Raw genomic sequence first — 25,862 nt, 5'->3', positions numbered from 1 at the left:
TGTGTGGAACCAGAGGTGATGTAATGAATCTACTGGTGCCCCTCATTTCTTATGATCAACTTCCGTGTGTGTTGACGGCTGTTGTTAGCTGTATTTATAACGTGCAAAATATTTTTTTTTACTACCCTAAAAAAAGTTGTCATTTTTTTTGCAAAAGTACATTGCCAAATGGTAGAAGTTCTAACATCTATTGTTCCTCACAGTCTATAGTCAGTCACCAGTTTATTTAGATACTATTTGAACTGTAACACCGCAAAACAATTTAGAACCGTGAGCAGCTTTTTATGAGCTAAAACATAAACAGACTGAATGAAAACATGAGCAGGACCAGAAAACTGCTGAAATAAATCCTAAACAGTCCTATTGTGTGAGAAGACCAGGTCCAGGACCTGTGGGGGGAAACCAGCGCAGCGGACTTCAGTTCTCACTCTAATTTCTCCATAAATATCACACAAACAGAACAAGCTTTAAAAAATAAACAGAAAAACACTGCTCATCTGGTTTTTGGTTTTCCTGTATTTCTGTTTTGGTTTTAAATCATATAAACAAAATAACCACACTGTTTATTTGTTATTTTGATTTGGTTTTAAAACGGAATACCCAAAGAACAAAGGGTTCACGGATTCCTAATGCTATATAAACACAGCCACAAAAACAAAGTTAGCTCGCTAACATACCTCTGAAGTGGTCGCTACAGTCATGGGCATCAGCAGACTCTGCTCCTCCCGACAGCATTAGTAGGTTTAAAATCCACTTTTTACGGCGGCGTTCTGTGAGCTTTTTACGCATTTTGCACCTTTGTGTACGACAATCTTCGGTACTCTATAAAATATCTTTGCTTTTTCTCGATGACAACGATTGGAGCAGGCGTAAACTCTACAAAACATTGGCATTTGGATGATTTCATATGGCAGATTCTCAAGTTTCCTGCTCTCCATCAGAATTTAGCGCTCTAGCTTTGTCGCGATGCAGTAATGTGAGTGACGTCATGTAAATCAACAGAGCAGGCCATAGACATATACACATTGATCCTAACAACAGCTCTAGGGTACGTTCAATTACACAAACATTAAACAATTACACCACAGTATATTATATCTATGGAGCAGACTCCGCTGTCAGTGAATGGACCCAGTCAGTTGTTTGCCAATCAGATATCTTTGATTAAGAGAAAGCTCCCCTGTAGTGGGAAGAGTGGCCGACACTGAATACAAGGCAGTGTTGTAAGAATGTTTTATTTGTGATTATATGCAGCAATTGACGATGAAAAATGATTGCATCTAAAAACGTACTTGTTAAGTTGATCTTTTGTTTATTCAGACAGGGTTTTTCAGGAAATTTTCATGTTTCGACTGTCAACAGCCAGTCTTTTTATGTCTTCGTGGTTTGAATGTTTTGTCAGTTTTTAGTCATTTTGTGTGCATTTGGAGTGATTGCGTGTTTTTGTTAATTTTTGTGTTCTTGGTGTAATTTTCTGCATTTTTGTTGTTTTGTGCTTTTTTGGAGTCTGTTTTTTTTGTTGTTTTCTGTATTTTTCTGTAATTCTGTGAATAATTTGTGGTGCCTTTGGAGCTATTCTGTAATGTGGTGTTGTTTTTGTAGTAATTTTGTAATGTTTAAATGGTTGTTGTCTGTTGTTGTTGTCATTTTATGTTTCAAGAGTAATTGTACACAAATTGTGCATTTGTGTAGAATGTTGGGCTTCATATTCCTTCCAACTTCTTGCATAACAATTTTTGCCCATGTCTGACATGAACTAATTCCTTCTCCACTTATCCTTATGTTTAAGGAAATTACAGAAACTTCCTTACATTGTGAGAACAAGAAAACTACAATCATGGTATTATTTTTTTTACACATTGCTACATTCTCGTCACAGTAGAATAAGCTAATGTGTGTCCTCTGCAGCTTCTATTGGGCTGCAATATGTGGCAGCTCCTGCCAATAGCCCCCGCTGCAGAAGGGCGTCAGGTCAGCCAGATTCAACGAATCAACTGTGGAGGGGAGTGGGTGGGAGGGTCAGGGTTAATGCTGAGGCTGTTGAAAGAGCAAACAGAGCTGGAGCTCAGTGCTCCATGTTTTCTGTCTAGTTTAAAATCTTCATGCACCTAAATCGACCACAGAACGACATTCCTACGTGTCTCGATTCATAGTTGACTCACGCGCATCTAAAAATAATTCTACCACCCAGGATCAGCTGGTGCCAGCGACACCAGTGCTGACAGATGTTGATGCCTGGAGTCAGCCAGTCGGTGCTTCTTATCCACAGATGAACAGATGTTCAAGTGAGAGAGCACTATTCAGTGAATGGATCATGTTGCTGGAAGGTTCGGTGTTTAGACAAAGACTGATGATAAAGTCGCGCTGTAAAAAGGAACAGTGTGTAGTGCAAAAATGTTCTTTTTTTTGCAAAAACGTTGGCCCACTAGTGCTGCCAAGATTATTAGTATTCAAGATGCTTATTATTGTTCTAGTTTTAGATTGCTCAATATTCTGTAAGTAAATATAAACAATTTTAGGTTAAGTAGTTTACATATTGTTAATGAAATGTATCTTGTGTTTGAATTACTCTGTTCTCAGGATTGATTAGATCAACGTTTTTCAACTTTGGGGCTGGGACCCAATGTGGGGCCGCCTGAAATGTCAAGCAATTAATTAAAAAAAAAAAATTACTTATTACTTTTTTTTCTTTTTTTTTTTTTGAATTCAAACACAAACTATATTGTATACTTACATTATACAAATATGAATGTATTTTTTTTTTATTTGAAATGCAGTAAAAAAAATATATATATATCTGAGCTGGCACAAGCAAAAATTACTTTTAACATTGCCAAAGAATGTTTTTATGTTTTAATTTTATTTTTTTCATGTATTACTATAGAGGTACCTGATCTCCATTTTTAGAAATGCTCTCGGCTTTTATATGAAACAATATAAGGTAGCGATCAAAAACCTACAAATAGGAAAGTTGAATTGAATTTAAGTGGCATTCTACATTTGGACAGAAATAAAGAAGTCAATGTATTAAAAGGAAGACGATACATCTGCATTCAAAGCAAAACAACCATAATAATGCTTTTATGCTGTAAAAAAAAATCTACAGTGGTAATGAATTTTCTTGCAGATAAACTGCATGTTGCCTGTAGTAAAAACATCAGAGGTGTATGTCCTTCAGAAATGAAGAGATTTATGATATATATAAGGCTGTTTACAGCGTTTGTGTGTGCACGCAGTGACGGCACGTCTCCTGTTACGGGAAGCAAATGGGACTATTGTGGTTCAGCACATGGTTTCTTTATTTTAAATCAGTGCAGAGCCGAACAAAGGTTTGTGCCTCTACATATAATAAGCTTTACATGTCAATAGGGTCTTTATATCTTTGTGGGCGACCGTGGCTCAGGTGGTAGAGGGTCGTCTTCTGATCGAGAGGTTGGGGGTTCGATCCCAGTACCTGACTATGTGTCGAAGTGTCCTTGGGCAAGACACTGAACCCTAAGTTGCTCCCAGTGGTCGACTAGCGCCTTGCATGGCAGTCCTGTCCCATTGGTGTGTGAATGTGAGAGTGATTGGGTGAATGAGCTGATATGTAAAGTGCTTTGGGACTGCTTCAGTGTGGTGATAAAGCGCTATATAAATCAAGTTCATTTACCATTTACCATATCATGTTATCAGATTTGTTTGTCAAACTAATATAAATCTGTCCTGTAGATCTAATGTTTTCATGCTCTAATCTTGGTCTGCTGAAGGCCTGATAACAGGCGATAACAGGCGACTGCCTGAGTGCTCTGAGCGCGTAAGCATAAACCAGGCTGGGTGCATGCGCCGCACCAAGCGCATGCCGGCGGGCGCTCATACTGCTCCGTGTGTGTGCATGATTCTCCGTGGCGCACCTCAACAGGAGAGCACAATCGCACTGATGAGAGTCACCGTATTTCCGGCCTATGGCTGTGCACAGCTGAAATGTGCACTGCACGTTACGCACGGGAAAAGGACTGAAACCAGAAGGGCTACTGGTGAGCTCATAATGACTGGGCTGTTAAAATGTGATCTCATCATTGTATAATTCAGTTGCTCAATTCATTTGCTGAGTTAATTAAGTTGTTGATCTGAGAAGAGGTAAACAGTTTAAATTTGCTTAAAACCTTGTGTATTATTTAAGGGCTAAAATATGTTAGTATTTAAAATATAGCAAATTTCTCTTTAATAAAATTCAGAGTGAAAATATTTAATTCACATTGTGTATGAAAATGGTATAATATAAAAGTATGGTAACACTTTAGTTTAGGGAACACCTATTAACCATTAATTAGCTGCTTATTATCATGCATATTTGTAACATATTGACTCGTAATTTGTCATTATTAGGTACTTATTAATGCCTTATTCTACATGGCCCTAATATACAACCAGTAAACCATTAACTAAGAGTTTTCCCTCAATAACCTCAGAAGTATTACTTATTTATTTATGTATTTATTTTTCTCTTGTCTGCACATGCTGTCAAAGGTCAACACCACAGGAAGTGCAATCATTATGAGACAGCAATGCATATTTTGTTATTGCAATAAAATACATTGTTTTATTTTATTGCTTAATTGTGACCATCACCAGCCCTCCCTAAAGAAGGGTAAGAAATCTTTTATTATAGGGAGGATATAAAAAGGGAGAGCAGTGTTGCACCTAAGTGGAGGGGGTGGGGGAAGGGGAGGGGAAATGGAGCAGGGAGGAGAGACTCAAGGCAGGAAATAGAAAAGGTGGGGAAGAATAGACTGTTTTACAGTGAGGGTGAGATGTGAGGTTGTAGATTAAATTGTGCTTATTATGTTGTGTAATCGAGCCAGTTTAGTGACAAGTGTGAAGCTATTACTTATTGGTATTAAGTAAGGAAGTTGTTTATGAATTACAGTTGTAACATGCTAGGGTTAGGATTAGGATTAAGATTAACCCAAACCCTAATCTTAACCCTAACCCTCTTTGGACTGCGAGATAGCCATTAAATGTATAATAAGGCATTAATAAGTACAAAATAATTACAAATTAAGATCCAATATGTTACTAATGCTAATAAGCAACTAATTAATGGTTAATAGATGTTCCCTAAACTAGTGTTACCAAAAGTATTTCTGTTGAGAAAGTGTTCAATTTAAATTGTAATATGATGTTTGATATAAACAAACAAAATGGTTTTAGGTGATAAAAGTAGGCCTAGTTTTATGTTTGGTTAATGCCTAATTTTACAATTACTTACCTGCATTGATTCAGTAAAAAAAAAAATGTTTAAAATATAATTTTACCAAATTAAATGTACTGACCTGAAATTGTTTATTTGTACTTGTTTGATAAAAAATGATGAACTTATTTGCATTGCGTTTTGTGTTCAAAGGTTTTTCACCATTCTTGTCATTGTAAAGAATAAAAGTAAGAACGTGTGAAATCCTGAGTCTGGTCAAAGTCTTCCTTTTTCAAGTGTGGGAAGACATTATTAAGGCACTTGACACATACATCAGTAGTGCAATATACAACTACACAAAAATAATTATATTTTCATTTACTACTTTGTATGCACTCATTTCATGATACAGAGGCAAACTCTATACCTAAAAAGAATAAAAAGTAAAAAGAGAGAACGCATAATTTTGCTGTTCCCACAGTTGTGCAGGCAGGAATTATAAGACTGTGACAAAGGCTGTTGGACAACATTAAAACAGAGAAACAGCGAGAGGGAAAATGGAGCGCTTTCTTGTACGGTCGCCCGTGATATTGTACATGATATGAGTGATAACACGTGTTAAAGCATATTTTGCACAATAGGTGTACCTTCAGATTTTTACTTCTCCTTTGGTGTACCTTGGGCACAAAAAGTTTGGGAACCACTGGTCTACAGGTCTGGATTTACAGCAGTTGGTCTTGGTTTGATGCTGGCTTAAAAAAAAAAAAAGAAAATCAACCTATTATTTTTGCATTTGCTCTCAGTGTTTTGCTTTCTTTTTTATTAAATGTTCCACAAAAGCACTTTTGTTGCTTGGGGATATTCTAGCAAGTTATCTAACTTGTATTGAGGGAGGCCAATAACTGTGATAATTAAAAGTCTGTGCGTCTCCGATGTCTGTCTATTCTCCTTCAAATGAAACTCCACATAAAGCAGAGAGCTGCCAATAACTCACAACACCTCCACAAACCACAGTGAATGACGTCTCATCTTCAACTTGCAATCGGCCAATCATATCTCTGCCTGTCGTCCGCTCAGCCAATGACAAGCTGAAGAGCAGCACTGTGGCGAGCAGCGTGGAGGTGCTGCAGTAACAACAGTATCCGTCCCAATACTCAGCCGTTACTCGCTGAATTCAATGCCTGAGGCTGTGTATGATTGAGCTGACAGTGCGTTTGTTTGTTACCAAGATGGAGAAGAGGAGAGGGTGTGTTCACTGTACCCTGCATGTGTCTGTATTTGCAGCCTGGGAGCATGAAAATTGAGGAAGAAAAGCTCGGTCCTGATTCACATCATAACACAGACACGTTTGTGATCTTTTCCCTTGCTGCTCGGATCATTCTGTTAGTGGAGTGAGAGGCTCTGACTGTGGGATGGTTCCTCCAGCTGTTGATTTATGGACTGGTTTGATCAAAATAAAGCTGCCCTGCACTGTTGGCAGATGCTGCTTAATGCTGGAGAAATCATTCAACGCTGCTCCAAGGCTGGATGGTTGCTGCAGTCAATAAGTGATCCAGTAGATTTAAGTTGGTAAACTTCTGTCTGGAGGATTCATTTTAAGCCCATGCCAGAGGTGACTAAACATAAAGTCTTAAAACACACGTTCTTCACGCACAAATTAGGATTTTTGTATATCGCTGCCAAACAGATGACCAAAAAGAATATGAAGTAAGCAATTATGGGTTGTTTAATGATTATAATTGGCAGCAATATGATTGAAAATTTTAAAACAGAAAAAAAGATCTGTTTTGAAAGTTCAGTCGAGCATTGAAAAGGAAATTTATAGTTTAAGATGATGATAATGGGAGCCCAAATCATCCCCTCAGAGCAACCAATACTGTACAGCCTGTTGCATGATTTAACAAAGAGTTTATAAGTGACAAACTTTGGTAGGACAGAAATTGTACATAATTGTAATCTTTCTTTTTAAAATAAATAAATGAAAAGCTAGTCTATTTGTTCCATTCCCCTTGTAGTTAAACTGGGCCAATTGTGGCCCTGAACTAAAATGACTTTGACACCCTGGATCCAAATTTCTTATTCGGTATACCTTTGTGATTATTTGTGATGATTATTAAAACTGAAATGAGCATTTAGATTTATCTGGGTCACTTAATTCCAGTTTGCTCTGCTTCTTCTATTTGATAGATTCTTTTAGTGCTTTCTGTCTCCACCTTTTGACTGGAGCATTTGAATACTCTCTCATATACTAGTGCAGTGGTCCTCAAATAATTCCACTTCAAGACCTGCATCAACCCGTAAAAACAAGCTTTGACCGAAATGGAGTTTTTTTTTACGTGGGTATTAACAGTAACACAAAAATAAAATGCCGTTATTGGTATATGATATGAATCGTAATAAAGCTGTGCATTAGGCCTACGGAAGTACCTAATGTAATCTAACGCATGTTATTAAAAATATTATATTTACAACAGTGTTTTTTTGACCAGAAACTAAAAATAAATCCAAAACTTTATTTATAGCCAACACACGCATTTCAACAACCTGTTACGGAGAACGTGCATTTATACAAAAAGTACCCAAAACTACAACAGAAATGCACAAAAATATACAAAAAGGCTCCAAAAACACACAAAATGACTCCAAAAAACATACATTACAGAAAAATACACCAAACGACAACAAAAATGTGAATGACTCCAAATACACAAAACTAAATATTTATACAAAAAATACACAAAATGACAACAGAAATGCACAAAATTAAACTACATTAAAAAAGATACAAAAATACATAAAAGACTTCAGAATCACACTACAATGGCAACAAAAAACAATAATTATACATAAAATGCACAAAAAGACAACAGAAAGATACAAAAATACACATAATGACTCCAAAAAACATACATTACAGAAAAATATACCAAACAAAAAAATATATAAATGAGTAAAAAATCGCACACGCTGTTTTACTTTGCACGCGCAAATAGAGTACAGTGTATGTACACCTCTTTGTACATCCAAACTTTAAACACATACTCATTTAACCATGTGACAACTCTACTTAAACTCCCACTATATGAATACATACTTCCGACAGGCACTGTACTAGTTAAACTGAATATTTCTAGGTACCATATTCTGCATTCTATTGCTAGAAGTAAGAATAAATGTGATTGGGGCCCAGTTTTATTGACTTTATACATAAACGACATATGTAAGGTTTCAGAGATATTAAAATTTGTTTTATTTGGTGATCACAATAACATGATTTGTTCAGGGAATAATGTGCAACAGCTCTGAGGGTCACCACATCAGAAAGAGAAACATTAAAACACTGCTTTGATATAAATACAGTCTAAGTTTAAATCTGACCAAAACAAAACTTATGTTATTTAGTAATCGTAAAAGTAACACACTAGTTTCGAGTTAAAGATGGATAATATTGAAATGGAGAGAGTGTATCAAATCATGTTTCTGGGTGTGTTGTTAGACCACAGGATCTGTTTGAAGTATGACTTAAATTATGTCAAATCTAAACTCGCTAAGAGCTGTGCAGTAATTGGGAAGTGGAGGCACCTCTTATAATGTAAATCACTGTCTACACTTCACTTCTCTCTGCTACTCCCATGTATGAGTTACTGTGCAGAGATTTGGTGTAATACATATTAAAGTAATCTACAGCCTTTATATGTTCTTTAAAAAAAAAAAAAAAATCAATTGGGTAAATCTATCATTATTTGGATCAAAAATTTTACTTTACCAGACATCTTGCAAAATCCATTCAGTGACAGACGTTAAAGTTTGAGCAGTTAATTCTACTTCAAAACACAGTATTCCCAGTTAACATGGAAGAATATATCTATTTCAATCTGTGAAGAGGAATTATTAAAGACAATTTAAGCAAATTACTAGTATAAATCACTACAAAACCAAGTACAACAAACATGTATTCAGTAGGTACAAGGAGGAAGATAGGCTGTATTATCACCAATTATTGTTATATATATAATACTATTGTATATTGTTTATCAAATCTATCTCTAATTAATATGTATGTTTATATATGTAGTGAACTGTTGTAATACTGTGTATTTATAGTGGTAATATACATTTCTACAACAATTATTTATTAGTAATTGGCTTTTTATTTATTGTATTGAAGCTGATGATGTATTTGGTGTTATTATACACAGTTTATTGGTGCAGCTGATTGTTATATAATATTGTGTATTAACACCATCACTATGTCTAGGAAGAAACACTAATATTATAATGAATTATAGGTTGATAGGGGGGTGAGACTTAAGATTATACTTCTTCCCACTTTTCAAACTGATCTTTTTATATTTTTTGCATTATTTTATAAATGACTCTTTTTAATTTTGTTCTAAATAAATGGCACTTGATTCTTGTTCCTTTTGGTTTAGAGATAGAGAAGATCTAGTTTATTGCAGTGGTTCCCAAACTTTCACATTCCCATACCCCTTCAGACATTTAACCTGAAGCCATGTACCCCCTACTGCTGCACACTTAAAAAACATAATAATGTAATGCATAATTTTTCAACCTTGGGGTTGTGAACCCATGTGGGGTCGCCTGGAATTCAAATGAAATCCCCTGAAATGTCGAGTAATTTATAATTAAAGAAATACTGATTAAAAAAAAGTTTTAATTATTATTATTTTTTCGAATTTTAACACCACACACACAAAACCATATTCTTCCTGAAATATAAATTTAGCTCAAATAAAATGCAGTATAAAATAATCTGAGCTGTTGCATCTTGTCACTTAGTCACTAATCCTGGCAACAACAAACTTAAAAAGCTAATTCTAGAAAGAAAGAGAAGTTCTCTGAAGATGCCAAAAATTTGTGATATTAAAATGGAACCACTTATGTATTGTCACAATGTAGCCCTACAGTAAAATTTGTCTCTGAATTTTACCTATGCTGTTGAGGAATAATGTATATAAAAAAGAAAAATGTTGATCTGTAAGAAATGTAAATGGGTAAAGCAATGTAGCTCTCATCATATTTGCACTTTTTTGATGATTGTTTCTCTGTCTGCTATCTTACATCGGCTAATGTGTAATTTTTCATTCATGTACCCCTATGAGAATTTGCATACCCTTGGCAGGTACGCATACCCCACTTTGGGAACCTAGGGTCTACTGTATATTATGTTTCCGACTTGTTGTAAATAGCCTAATCTAAACCCAAAGTAAAAACAAATTATTCAGATTTTTTTTTTAATTTTTAAATTTGGATGTATTTTAACTTGTTAAACTACACATTAGTACAGACTGAATTTTACAATAAGGTTTGTCAGTTTGTGAGATGGATCATAGACACTAAACAATAAAACTTGTAAGATTTTTACCAAGCATATTGATTAAAATGTTAGGAAATCCTACTAATATGCATCTAATATGACCGGTTAACAATGTAGCGTTGTATATAGGTGAGCAGTGTTTGATCTTGATACATGGCACAGTCAGTCGGTCAAATATTCTTTCACAGTAGCAGATCAATTACAGCTCAACATGTTGAGTTCACACTGGCAAACGGTTCCTGTTTGATTTAAAGGTTGGCTGCTGTCTGTCCTCATCAGTGTCTAGTAATAACAAAGCAAGACTTTTAAAAAGTAAAGCGTAGTAGGGATGAGTAGGATCTCAAAGGTCTGAAAAAACAAGCTTTTTCTGAACTGCAGCTATAGAAGAGTAAAAAGGCCCATCAAACTAAATATCCAGCTGAGGCAATAAGACAAAATGAACAGCCGTTTACACAGTTGATAAAGGAAGTCCCCATTAATGCGTTACGTAACTAATAAAAGATGGGACGTGGGAATCATGTTTTGATTTCTAGTCTGAGTCTAGGAACAGAATTTTATTAATGCATTCTGTGTCTTATAAAACCCTTGTTATTTTTCAAACCCATTTAGTTTCACGCCTTTCTGCTTCTGAAATTAATAATGAGCCACAGCCGATTATGATCCACTTACTCTTTTATCTGCATTGCGGCTGGCCTTTAACTTCTGCTGTCCTCGCCACGTTGCAAAGATTGCTCAACTTTAAAACCTCATTGGTCAAAACTGCCATGTAACCCTTTGACACAGAATTGCTGCTGTGGCATTTAACAAACGTAGAGGAGCATAATGCAGCATAAAGCTTCATACGTCATTATGTGGAGGTGTCTGACAGCACAGCAGGGTGAAGCCAGGTCCAGGCCGTATTTCATTAGTCTTCCACATGCAACAGAAATCCTCATTAAGAGGCATGGCCACAGGTTGTTGTTAGTCTCTTCCTCTTCGTGTGTTTGTGTGTGTCAGCATTAGCAACTGGATGGCAACTGAATCTCTTATTGGTCCTGAGCTCGTCTTCATTTCTTTAATTGTTTTTCAATGATTGCTTGCCTCTGAGACCAAAGAAAGTGAGATCTCTGCAATTCATTAAAAAAGATATTATGAAGATACGTGTCTGTTGGATGGTGGGAAGTCATAAAATATGTTTTAAACATAGACCAGGGACTGTCTGTTTAAAATGTTTTTTTTAACTTGATGGCTCTCGATGGATTTGTTTATTATCTTTTATTCCTCATTTGATGACTTTAACAAACACTGGTCTAAATGTACCTTTGTGAGAAAAGGAAAGTCAGGTTTGTTAAATTTGCATAAAAAAAGGGTTACATTGAGTGAAATATTTTTCTTCAAGAAAACGTGGCGTAACGGTGAAAGAGTAATTAAACCCCTGCTTTCTCCTGACCTACCACTAGGAGGGAAATTTAAAAAAATGCCTTGATTAGGGGCGGGGCTCCTGGAAATTCTCCAATGAACAATCTATGCTATTTTAGCTAGCTACTCATTGCTCAATATAGCTCTCTTGGCATTAGTTACTCTTTAAGCAGAATCTAAATATATTTTTTTAATCTGTTACAGACGCACAAAGATATAAAATCAGGTATAGAACAATTTTGATTATACTGTGCGTATGCTCCGCTAATCACAACACAGCACACCACATACAAAACCAATCTGTCCCACCAAAGATCTTCCTCCAAGCCAGAAATTACACATCAAATAAGAATAATAATAACAATGTGATCTAATGCTGCGATCCAAGAAACTCTGAACTCAGGATTTTCTATTTCCAATTATTTGCATGTAGAATTTGGTACTTATATTATTCTTTTTCATTGGTATTGACATAACCCCAGAATAGCAAATTGCACTTGCATATAGTGCATTACATACAGCAGTGGTGCTCAGGTGTGAACTGTTCTCTTTCATAATATTACGTTTGATGTCTCACTAAGTGAGACCCCGTGGCCCATCACTGCGCATGCGGGAACAAGATATTGAGCAGGGACACACACCAGGTCTGCTCGTGCTGCGTCGGGCTCGAACATGCCCGCTTGGCAATCGACGTTCCCAGTTCGTGTCGACACTGAGCGGTGTTCACGGTCAAGAGTCTCCGCAGACAGCTGGCACGCCAAGCAGGCTTGTCTGCGCTCGACCCCCACGCGATGTGGCCGCCACAGCGAGTGAGGGAGAGGACTTCGATGGAGACCAAGGTGGACCCCGGTACCAGCTGGGGCTCCCAGCTCGACCTGGCCGCTGTCCTTTCATACGAGGACATCGTCCTCGAGTTGGACTGGTGGGAAGAGGAAGATACCACCTCTGAAGTCATCATTTCAGAGGACAAAGAGGATGACAACATCTTTGTCACTCTGACTAAGGCCGCACAGCCCACTGCCTCCGTTGCCTCTTGGGTGGGAGACCAGAGGAGCGCACCAGCTTCTCCGTGTCTTCCCTGAGCTGCTGAAAGAGGCAGCTCAGGGACCGTTGCCTTCTGCAAGGCGATGGAGAGCCTGGGGTTGCTCGCGATGCCTCCGGTGGAACCACTCGTCGCGACACACTAGGAAAGCGATGGGCACCATGGTGCTCCAGGAATGAGCACGGTGGCTGAACCTTGCTAATTTCTCTGACGAGTTCCGCCAAGAGAGGGCGCCACCATATCTCAGATGGAGCCTGTCACGGAGGACGGGCTGCAGTGTGTGCCCATCTTCTCCATTAGGCTGGAGGGATACAGACCACAGTTTGCTGCTGCTCCCCCTCGATTTGCCGGTATAATACACTCGCAGGCACAAGGGGAGTTGGCCCACGTTTTACAGGAGGAAATCTGTTAAACAAAGGGTCAATTTCTGTTGTCCATCCCACACAGTGTCAGAGCGGTTTTCACTCCAGGTAATTTCAGGTCCCCAAACGGTGGGGGAGTGGAATTTGCCCTATCCTGGATCTACGTGCTTTGAGCAGATTTCTCAGGAAACACAGGTTCAGGATGTTTACTCATGCCTCCCAGATGCGCCTTGTGTGACAGAACGATTGGTTCACTTCTGTCAGTCTGAAGAATGCATGTTTCCACATTCCTGTATATCCTCCCCATGGAAAGTATCTGAGATTCGCTTTTCGGGGGATATGTTATGAGTACCGTGTGCTCCCTTTCGGCCTCTTCTTGAGCCCTAGGGTGTTTGTGCGGTGCACGTAAGTGGCAATAGCCCCTCTGAGAAGGCAGGGCAGCCGCTTGGCCACATATCTGGACGACTGGTTACCTTTGGCACAGTCTGAGACAGACGTCAGAGCGCACACGCGCATTCTATTAGTCACCTGGTCGATCTGGTTTTTGTGATAAACCGGGAAAAGAACACTATGGTCCCGGCACAGGAGACTTTTTGGGACTGTACCTACACTCGGTGCATTTCACAGCGTGCCTCTCAGTGGCAGGGATGGAAGCTTTCAGGACATGCCTTGCGTTTTTCCAACTGGGAAAATTGTTTTAGAATATCTCTTCGGTTACTGAGGCTGATGGCATCTGCCATCCTCATAACCCGCCTCAGTCGCCTCCACATGAGAGAATTCCAGCTGTGAGTGGCCTCATGTAGGCTGAATCCCGTCTCTCATGGGACATCACGTTCTGGTGAGGATGGACAATACGACAATGGTGGCGTACATCAACCGCCAGGGTGGGTTGCGCTCCTGTCGGTTGCATTTGCTGGCACACAAACTGATCCCTTGGAGCTGTGGGCGGCTCCTCTCACTGAGGGCGACACACATCCCGGGAGTCCTGATCACAGGCGCAGCAACATGGGGAATGGATGTTACACCCGGAGGTGGTGCAACAGTTGTGGGCCAGTTACAGACGGGCCGAGGCGCCTCGGGAGAAAACGCGCAGGGCGTGCTGTTTAACTCCCTGCGCAGCAGGGGTGCTCCACTCGGCGTAGGGGCACTAGTGCACGATTGGCCGCACGTGCTATATGCTGGACGTCTCCGCACCGTGCATGGTACATGCGTTTTTTTTCTGTCCTGATCTGAACAGAACTTTGCCCTATCAGCTGGTGTATGCTCGATAAGCTTGCCTGCAATACAGGAGCTACTATATCCCATAGTGAGACATCAAACGTAATATTATGGAAGATAACTTTAGGTTATTTACATAACCCCCGGATCTCTGAGCACTATGAGTGAGATGTCTCACCAGACAACCCTTCACTTGGATGAGTGAGAAGAGGTGCTTATTTTTGAATGGCGAAGTTGCCGTCCGCCTTCGCTACTTATAGTAGGTGGGTGGGACTACCTGTGGCGAACAGACATGTTTCACCAGCCAATCAAGATTGGCGTAATGAGATAGTGATAGGTCTGTAGCAGAGCGTGCATCCCATAGTAAGACATCTCACACATATTACTCAGAGAACCGGGGTTACGTAAATAACCTAAAGGTCCAGACATTTGTGTAATGTTAAAGAAAATGCTCAGATTTGATCTTTCTTCTTAAAAAAACTTCATGCACATCATATTTTATTTTTTTTTCTAAATGTATATTTAAAGAAATATATACCTGTTTAGTTTTAGAGTAAAAAGGAGGTAAGCTACTCATCCTGGAATAAAAGACTACAATTTAATCTCAAAAGGTTTAGGACAGATGTCAGCACATCCACCAAGCCATCCCTGATATGATTCAAATAGCTTCTAATCTGATCTGAGGTTATGCCCTGTGTTCAACACTGTTTATTTAAAAAAAAAAAAAAAAATGTTTATTCATTATTATTAAGGTTATTCCTGAAGTCAGAAAGGCAAGGCAAGGCAAATTTATTTGTATAGCGCATTTCATACACAAGGCAACTCAATGTGCTTTACATGAAAAAACATTCAATTGTTTAAAATCAATAAGAACATTTAAAATCATTAGTTAAATCAATTCAAATCATCAACAAACACATTACATCAACAACATGACCAAAAATCTCTCTCTCAATCATATGCAGTAGAGAAAAAAAGTGCCTTTAACTTTGATTTAAAAATGTTCCCCCTTATGCTGACTTCAGCTCTGCTGCAGTTTGTTCCACTTCTTTGCAGCATAACAACTAAAAGCAGCATTACCATGTTTACTGTGAACTCTGGGCTCCATTATCTGACCTGTGTCTATAGATCTGAGAGACCTGCTGGGTTCATACCTGACTAACATGTCACTGATGTATTCTGGACTAAACCCATTCACAGATTTATACACCAGCAGCAGAACTTTAAAGTCTATTCTGAGGCTGACTGGGAGCCAGTGTAAAGACTTTAAAACTAAAGTAATGTGTTCTGACCTCTTTGTTCTGGTTAAGACCCGAGCTGCAGCAAAGCAAAACGGAAGAAATGAAGGCAAACCAAGCGCTGCCTATTTTTCAAGGTCTAATCCTTCTTAGTAGGGACGCGATAAGCGTGTTTTGACTTAGCCACACATTTCCTGTTGTTTTTGTATCTTTTGCCAAACCACGTGGATCCCTGCAGAATTGTATAATCTTTGTGATGGCAGCTTGGCAGACTACAAATGTACTGCTGCGTCCTGACCGAGGTCAGTTCACACAAGTGAAGGTGGAGAACAAAGTATTTCTGTCTGTTGGCTTCATTTCTCTCACTTCATTTATGTGCGAGCCTTTGTTCTCAGATAGGAATCTGTCAGAGCTGGTGGCTTTGTGGGTAATGACCATAGGTGAACCTCTGTGCATCCCAAATTTAAAAGAAAAACAAAAAACAATAGTCTGATAATTAGGTTGTATGATTGCTGTTAAGCAGACACTCATGCAGTTCCTATTTTTTTGTTTTGTTAACAAGAAACACATATTAAGCCTGTCAGTGGAAATAACTCTACCCAAACTGCCTTATTTTGTTTTTTTATATAACTCATCAAGTCAGAGTTTTAAGTGGCTTTTTGCAGCTTTTTTCTTTTGCAACTACATTGAAACAAAATTAGATTTTCTTAGAAATTAAAAGGTATTTCACAATAGAATAGAAGACAAAAGTTCATTACATTTGGAAACTCTATATCCAATACTGTAAGTTTGTTGATGCTCATTAATGCCTGTTGCATGTAAAATTTGTATCGTACTGTTCTGGATATCCATTAATCTAAACCTATTAGGCTGATATTTATGTTTCATCCTTTTTCATTAGACTTTCCACTTTATTAAAGTGATGGTTCAAAGCAAAGTCAGAAAGTCTCTGATGTTCTTGTGATTCCCTTGACTTGACTGTGAGTGCTGAGCTGTGCGACCCTATGACCAGGCATTAGTGCTTTGCTATAGAGCTGGAGGCGCTGAGAAAGGTTTGATGCTTGGAAGTGATATAAACTTCTGTTGAAACAGCAAAGACAAGTAGAAAGAGGAAGGTGAAACAAAAGTGGGGAAAGATGACAAATAATCATCTGTGGGTGAAACTGACGTCAGGTCAGATGCAAAAATATTTTGTCATGTTATATCAGAACTAGCAACTGTTACCAGTGTCTGTTTAAAACCATGGAAATCCAATGGCTGCCATGCAGATGTTGGACCTATTGCTCATGATGCTATTTGATATCAAAATACAATATTGATTGTTTTTGCTGTTAATGTATTGAATGGTCAACACAGATTAAGAAATGTACTTGTTGATACCTTGATTATGGGTGGAGCTCCTGGAGCAATTAGGACACGCCCAGTCTATACTATTAAAATCTCCAATAAACAATCTATGCTACGCTAACTAGCTACTCCTTACTCAATATACCTCTCTATTCACTATTCTCTCAATCCAACCTACTCGGCACAGATTTTAGAGCCCACAGGTGCTAGTTTTATAAAAGGGGTGGGGCTAAAAGTGCTTGTTTTTGAGCAAGATGATCCCAAAATGTCACGTGATCTTGTTCTCAGCCAAAAAAATCAATTGTAATAGCCATATTTTAACCCATAGAGGGCAGTCACTCTGACATTTTACAACAAAATATGCAAAATTTAAATACTTTGACTAAAATGTTGAGAGCCTTGGACTAGAATACATTTGTAATCAGCAGAATTTTTGGTTATGGGGTTTAGTTACTCTTTTTTTGACTAAATGTATTTATAAGATAGATTATAACCTAAGGTATATAAGATAGACCTTAGGTTATAAAATACTCCACTAAATTTGGGAGGGGATCTGGATTAATATACTGATTCTGGATAAGTTAAAATAAGAAAAATAAATAAAAAAAATCCCTATCAATCATTATTGGCAAAATTTCAAAAATTCATATCTCTGTTTTTGTGTTTGACCGATCTTTATGAATTTGACTCAGTTATGTCAGGTTGGTTCCTCAAGTACTCCAAGTTTTGTCCGTATCTGATCCAGGTTGCGCATTTCAGAGCAATTTTTCAAAAATATCCAGATAACTTTGAATATCTGTAAAAGAGGATATTTGTTGCTTGATGGAGGTTTGCCCTCTCTGAGTGTTTTTGTGACTGTTCTCTTCTACTGCTCTTTAATTTGGGTGCATGATACATCACCTCGCTCTGACTCGATTGAGGTTTATTTTTTTGTAGTCTTAAAATCTAAGATGGGCTTTTATTTGGGTTCATCATTTCAAATCAGGTTGAATGAAACTGGTTAGATAGATGAGATGGAGGGTGTGGGAGTGTGTACAGTATGTTGTGAAATTCTTCAAAAAGAAATGATGCACACACAAAATGACACACACAAACACACTTCTCTTTAATGTTCTGTCTGTTGTCCGTCTCTTCCTCTAAAAAGCTTCCTCATACTATTCGTCAATACTGGTACAATCATTTACCTCAAGTTGCGTTAAGATTTGAATTGGAGGTTTCCCGATCTGATATCGATACCGGATATCGGTCCGATATCAGCCAGAAAACGAATATTGGAATTTATCGAACTGCATCTAAAATCACCGATATAAGCTCGCCGATGAAATTTTCCGCTTCAGCACTTCTATCCATTGGTGACTCTGGTTCACACTCCAACAAAGTAACCTACTGTTGCTGACTATTGTTCTCTGTTTGAGTAAACAGCATAGTTTTGGAGCAATGACAGCAGTCTATCTATTAGGTGTGTCCCGATCCTATATTGATATCGGATATCGGTCTGATATCAGCCAGAAAACGAATATCAGATTTTATTGGACTGCATCTAAAATCTCCGATATAAGCGCTCAGATAAATTTTTGTTGTTTTTGTCCCCGCCCTCAGTTGTTCCCACCACATACTGACAGGAAAAACTGAAGTGAACTTGTATTGTTGACTATTGTTCTCTGTTTGAGTAACATCACTTGATCAAGCCTTTTCTAACATTACACTACAAAATGAGTAATAAAAGTATGTATGATTCGTGCTGCTATGGTATCGGATCAATATCGGTATCGGCCAATACGCAAGGCTGCAATATTATCATATTATCATCATATCGGAAAAAGTTGTCGGAACATCCCTAATTTGAACTATGTGCAAAGGAAACTAACCCTGGTAGTTTCGATAAAAGTGGTCTCATTATTTTCTCACATGGACAGAAAAAGCTGGTGTTTATCCACAGCTCAGCCTGCTGTTTGCCTTTCCCCCTGAGTTACTTTGGTTCGTCCTGTTGTAGAGAGTACACACTCTGTGATGGACGGCATTTCTGCAGAGATTATGCATTTTCATTAGGCAGTTAGACACTATGTCATGTGTGTGCTGTTTCGATGGGGCAGGCGCTCGGGTGAAATGGCCAGAAAGATTCTGTTCGCTTCAGCAGTTTTTCTGGAATGAGTGAAAGTGTGTAAGGGAGCTCAGTGCCTGAGTCTAGTACTGCTGTTTCAGGACTTTTTCAGACTGGAGGCCCCCCCCCCCCACACACACACACACACAGACACACACGCACACACTTTTTAAAGACAATCTCTCAGTTTTTATTGTAACGTCTCAAGCAGTTGTAAAAACATTCTGTCAAGATATATTTCTTGGTTGTGCATTTGTCTGTATGTGTATATGTTTGTATGTGGAACATGTAAGTGGATAGATGTGCTGCACACAGCTTTGGGATTACCTGCACACACTAACCTACTTAACTCATTTATCAAGGCCAAACTCAGGATCTTGTAAACCTTTTAATAAGCTTGGAGTTGTCGCTGTAGGGTTGCTGTGACATTAGCCTGCAGGTCTTTTTAAATACATTTTTCATTAAGGGATTTATTTTTGATGAGTGGTTGTCGGAAAGAATCCCAAACACAAGTGTAACCTTTGGTACACAGAGGAAAAGAAAAAGTCGTTGGATTGGAGTTCTCAAGTAATAACATATACAACTTGTATATCATATTGTGTGTTCATAAGTGTGCTCGGTAAATGCCTAGTTTCTATTCTATAATTCAGTGGTTCTCAAAGTTTTTTGGCTGAAGTACCCCCTTTTCCTTATTTCTGAATACAAGTACCCCCTTTGTCCGACTACAACTTTTTACTCAGAACACAACTATTAACCATAATGATGTAATGAATGAGTGAAAACACACATTTAAAAATAATCTAATTTTGTAAGGGGAATGAAACAATATTTACTGATTTCCGATTAGATTTATTTCTGTAGTTTTTAGCATTTCCACTCATTTCCAGCATGGTATAGGACCAAGATTGACTGTTGTATTTTCAGTTCTTGTTCCAATCAAGATAATTTCTATCATTGTTTTGTGTGTTTTTTTGGTGTCATTTTGTGTATTTTATTGTGGCTTGTCTGTTCTTTTTATTATTTAGTATATTTTTGCCTCATTTTGTGTGTTTTTGTTTTTCTTTTGTTATTTTTGTGTATTTTGCAGTAGTCTTGTGTGTTTTACTCATTCAGTGTGTCTTTGTGTGTTGCTGGTAACGGTAAGTGTTTTTCTCTCTAAGTGTGCGTTTGTTTTTGGTGTCATTTTGGGTATTTTGTTGTTTGTTTGTTCTTTATATTATTCAGTATATTTTTTTCTCTTCTTTTTTGTTTTTATTCTCGTTTTTGTGAGTTTCTGGTAATATTTGGTGCGATAATAATGTTTAACAAATGTAAACATTATAAACCACAATTTTTTAATGTTTTCATTTGTTAATTTTTGTTTGTGTCTCTCACGTACCCCCTCTAATTCCATCGTGTACCTCCAATTAAGAAACACTGCTATAATTCAATATATTTTAAAGTGATGGTTCTCAAATGAGAACACATTCATATAGACATCAATAAAGACATTCATTAAAATGTTATTTGAATAAATTGTGTGGTCATGGAGTGACATATTTAGCTACTTTTTTCTGTTCTCTGGGCTTTGCTCACACACTCAGTGGTGGTCACATAATGCCATGCTATGGAGCCGGTTTAGACGTGGCACTCTGCTGCACCTGCTTACCATTAAAGTGCCACATTTCATTTCATACCTGCCCTGTCACTCACCTCTTGGTTTTCCGTGGTATTTAAATATATGCCAGAGGGGAATGGTTACAACATAATATCAACTCATGTTTGAGTAAAGCAGTGCCAGTAGAAAAGATGTCTAACCTTTGCTTTTTAGACTGTAACCGCCTCAGTGTTGGAGTTGTCACTCAAAATGAGGGAATATACTTGTATTCTTTCCCTGTAACATCACAGAAAGTGCATTTCTCAGATAATTTGGCCAATGTGGCAATATTGTGCAATTTTACCTTAAACACCTTTTTTTGTTGGACCACAAAATGTCTTTACAATTTGTAAGGTAGTGATAATATCCAAGAATGACTGAGGAATCTCCACTTCAATATTTCTTGATTTTATGAAAGATTTTAGTGTAATTTAGGACAATTGTCTGGGTATTGTTTGTGAGAAATTGCAGGATGTTTAGAAAAATTGAGAGTTCTTTCAACAATTTGTGATTGCAGTCGTGAAATACGCCTGGGGAAATATTATTAATAGTATTATGGCATTGTAATATGGAGTTTTAATATGACGTAATAATGTGTCGTCACGGATAAGGGAGTGGAGGGTAATGAAATTATCTTTGTAATAAATTATCATTATAGACCCAGTTTGATCCATTTGACAAATTGACAAAATCATTGGCCCGCGGACCCTGAGTTTGACTTATGTGAAATAGAGGAATGTTGCAGATGTTGATAGTTTACAAAAGGACTCCCCAACCACTATGCAGTGACTTTGTATCAGGCTGTAAGAGTGATATTGACTTTATACTGAACTGTGTGAAAAGTCTGTTTCTCTCCATTTGCATGAAAAGCCTGTCTGAATCTTAATTCCTAAATCACAGTCTCTCATAAAACTGCACATGTGCAAATCCAAACAAAGGAAAAAGAAATCATTCTTCCTGAGAGAAAACTTTCAAACTTGCACTCCTTGCATTACAGGCAATTTGTCCACTGCAGTATTTTTCTGCAACGTTTATTCTGGTTGTAATTCAGTGTTTCCTGTGAGGTCTTACTAAGACTCATCTTGCTTTTATCGAGCTTTCTAAGCCTTTCTTTTTTTTAAAGCAGACAGATCTAAACTAGACAAGCAGAACAGAGCTAATAAATTACCTCCTAACAAGAGAGCAATTAGCCTATTGATTCTTCACCCACACTTCCTTGCCGCTGCAAAAATTGTCTTGGGCGATTACATTTCTGTGACACTGCGTATTGACATCCACAATTCTATACGCAGAAATGCTTGGATCCCCACGGCCTGCAGCATTTATTATTTCGATTAGGTATTTTGTTACTTTCCATTTATCAGCACTCATAAAGATAATCTTCTCTTTTATTTCCCTTTCCTACAGACTGAAGCAGAAGTCTCAGTCGGTGGATATCGCCAGTCAAGGTTTCTCCCCGACTCTGGTCCCAGCTTCTCCTCTCAACAGGGCTGCATCACCTGTTGCCAAGACAACCAGTGTCCTAGCAGTAAAGGAAAACAACACCACCAACTCCCAGCGCCGGAGCCCTCGATGTGGCGAGCTGAAGAGAGGCTACACCATAGGTACTTGACACAGGGGCAAGTGCATTACTGAGTCTTTGTGCACCAGCTGTTGAAAAATCATTCATTTACCAATTTCCTGAGAATGATTAATATTTGATTTACCGCATTGCTTGGATACAATGACGATGTCGGAGACCATCAGGCTTCCAGAAGCTGGGTCGTGTGTGCGTGTGCGTGTGTGTGTGTGTGTGTGATAATGGTGCCACATCAGCAGCTGGCTCACCTTGATCTCTGCTCCTAATTCATTTCATGTCAATGAATATGAGATGTTTAGATGGAATGGCATTTCTACCTGAGGTGGATCCTATTTCAGGTGGGCAAGCATTTTCAGTAGCCTGTAGGGAGCGGCTTTTTCAGAGAAGATCAAATGAGTTGGAGGTAAACTAATTCCATGCATCATGCATCTGTCTACTTCCTGACTTGATTGGGTTAGCATGTTGTCCAGGTTTGAAGCAGAGTTGGACAAAAAAATTACACAAATGCCACTAACATCAGCAGGATGTCTGTTTTTCTGGTACTATCACTAATGTATCCTCTTTACATGTTAAATACCATCACACATTTAAAAAAAACTATAATAAACATTAATGCTTTATGTTTATTTGGATCTCTGGCAATCATATAAAGATATTTCCTAAAGCGTCACTGCTTTGTGATACCCGACAACCGCAGGAAGTGCATAATTTTTCAAAGATATTTATTTATTCCTCCCACATTAAAGAGAGCAAATTAACAACAACATTACTTAGGATTTTAATGACAATGTCAAAAGTTTCCAACTCTTACAACTTTAAGTGTTAAATATTTCAGTATTTGGATGTCTTTGCATTTGTTGTAAATTAATGATTTTTCCCTTTACTCCATTATAAAACAAATTAAAATAAAGTGTTTTTTTCCTTCGTATTAGCATAATATATGAATATGTGTGAAATGTTGCGTTGATGTGTAGCGAATGATAATAATCCAAAAACAGTCATGTAAATATGCAAAGATGTACGCCGGTGGACTTGTTCAAAGCATTTATTTTCACTACTGTTAGAAAACAGTTTTTTCTTCTTTTGCAATGGTTTTCTAGAACACAAACGGCACAACACTGGGTTACAGGGAATGTTTAGATGGTTACAGTCAGGTCAATGGGAAATGAGTCTTCTAAATGGTCTGAAATAGTCTGGGGACTAACAGCAGCTGTTGAGGAAGACAGGTTAATTGTGCTTGTGATCAGTTACGTTTTGAATAGCTGCACCAGCAGCAAAGTTCGGTTGGGTACATGGTAAGTACTATCTCTCCTCCCCTATTGTTTACCACTGTTGGCAAGCCCCTTAACCCTAAAGGGCTTTACAGATTTGGTGCTGCGACCAATCACTGCTCATTAAGTCAAGAACAAAGAATACATTTCATTCATTTGCAAAATATCAAAATCTCCATCCTTTTTAGATCAAAAGGCAATCACACATTGTGAATCAATTGAAGTGTGGTTTGGTTTGATGATGATTAGGTTAGAAGTTCTACAAAAATTCCCGCGCTGCATTTGACTAAACGTCAAAGAATAGACCACACTGTTGTTCCATTGTCTTGTTCTGAAATGTTGCATAGTAAAAGCGATATTTCTGTCGACAAAGTATAATTGTGCTTTGAATGTGTTTCCATTGCTGGTTGTTTTTGGCAGCAACTCCTCTGAAATCTCATCCCGCGAGACTTTGCAGCAGGAAGACGGACGCTCCAAACGTCCTTATAAAACTCTGCATTACTTTGTTGTTTCACGTCTAATGTAGCAGTACTATTTATTTCCATTACCAGTTTTTATTGCACTATTTAGATTGTGCACATTTCCAAGGGTAATGGAAACGCATCTACTGTTTCTGGGTTGATTGTATAAAAAAAAAAGTTTTAAATTGATGCCTTTTGAGGCTAATGGTACAAAAAATGCTGTATACAGTTTCTGAATGCTGTGGTTGGTGAATGCAGTTAGTGACCGGCGTCAGTGCTGCAGGTTTTTTTTTACTAGTGATTGGCCTTCTCCCAGTAGGACAACCACATGATCCAAGGAACATGTTGGGCTTGTAGTGCGTCACTGAGTAAGTCATTATGTGCTAATTAGATCTTCCTGGGTGCCTGTGGATTAGCCTTTACAGCATTGTCATGCCTGCTCTCTATTGCTCCTATATGCTAGGCCTCGAGTGAAATACAGATGATCGCTGGTCATTTGTACCACCTAGTCAACAATAATCCATAATGGAAATTAGGGGATAGAGGCTTGGTACGACAGCTAGACTGATCTATCTATTACTGATTGAGCAGCAACTCTGAGCACTTTTTAAAAGCTTAGGAATGAAAGGAAACATGCCTGAGATTTATTGTGCTTTACTGTCTTTCAACAATAATGAGTTATAGCAGTTACATGTTCACTGAAGTTAGTATTAGCCTAGACTGCAATCAAATCAGGCTTTTCATCGCGTGTCTACAGGAGCATTGCATTATTCGTTTGCATTCATATATGGCCTAATTAGACATTGATTAGTGACTCTGCCTCGTCTCGTGTTCCTATCACGATGGGATGCAGTAACTGCAGCCCTGTGGCTTCCTTCTGTAGTCAACCCAAGCCTGGCCGCTACTGCCATGATGATCATGCTAATTCATTCTAATGGGATACTAATAACGTGTCTGGCAGCTTGCTGTTAGTCTCCCTAGCTTCAGATGGGCCTGTTATTAGAGGCACATAGCACATTCATAAACTCTGTTTTAATAACCTGACCAATGGACCTCCTGCCAGGGTGACACACACTGCAGAGGTGATTGATTTGTTGCTCGTGTTTGCCCATTAAAAGCGTTTCACTCGCTTTAGCTTCCTTTGATCAGGAGTAGAGTAGGAGCATCAGAACAGGCCAATCAGAGTCTGTCGTCACGTGGGCTGATGAAGCAGTGAAGCGGCTGAAGGGAATGAAAATGGGACGTGCAATATGTTGGGATAATGATAACTGAGGTTCAGACTGCCTTTACACTAATAGATATTTCCCTACTCTTAAAGTTCTGTTACACTGCAATACATGTATATGATATCTGATAACTATAATTGGTGTTTCCCTAAATAACTATAAGATTTCAGTAATAAAACACGATTTGTCAGAAAGATGGTGCATTCAATGTAAGTCGTTCCAGTGTTTTTCATTCAGTCAGGGTGTGATAAATGTGGTTCATCCTTTTTAACACCATCTTAATAGTGGTAACAGGCCAATAATAAAACAGATAACGTAGTTTGCACAATTTGTTAGTAATTTGCACTTTGGATCCCTGTACTACCGGTTTCACACAGAGTGGGACACAATCATTGATTATAAGGTGAGACGTTTACGACAATCAATGAAACCATGGAGCCAGAATAAACAATAACTTTTCATGTTCTGTACG

General features: G+C 38.2%; 1 protein-coding gene across 1 annotated transcript in view; it reads left to right on the top strand.

Moving 5' to 3' along the window:
- Positions 1–25,862, top strand: part of oxr1a (oxidation resistance 1a) — a 142,087-nt gene that overhangs the window by 2,630 nt on the left and 113,595 nt on the right. Inside the window, 1 exon segment of the mRNA XM_028469837.1 lies at positions 22,261–22,457. Within this exon segment, the coding sequence (XP_028325638.1) occupies positions 22,261–22,457 (197 nt within the window).

Source organism: Gouania willdenowi, chromosome 16, assembly GCF_900634775.1.
Source record: "Gouania willdenowi chromosome 16, fGouWil2.1, whole genome shotgun sequence".
Lineage (NCBI taxonomy): Eukaryota > Metazoa > Chordata > Actinopteri > Blenniiformes > Gobiesocidae > Gouania > Gouania willdenowi.
Note: the sequence above shows the minus strand (reverse complement) of the source record. Positions and strands in the feature narration are given on the sequence as shown.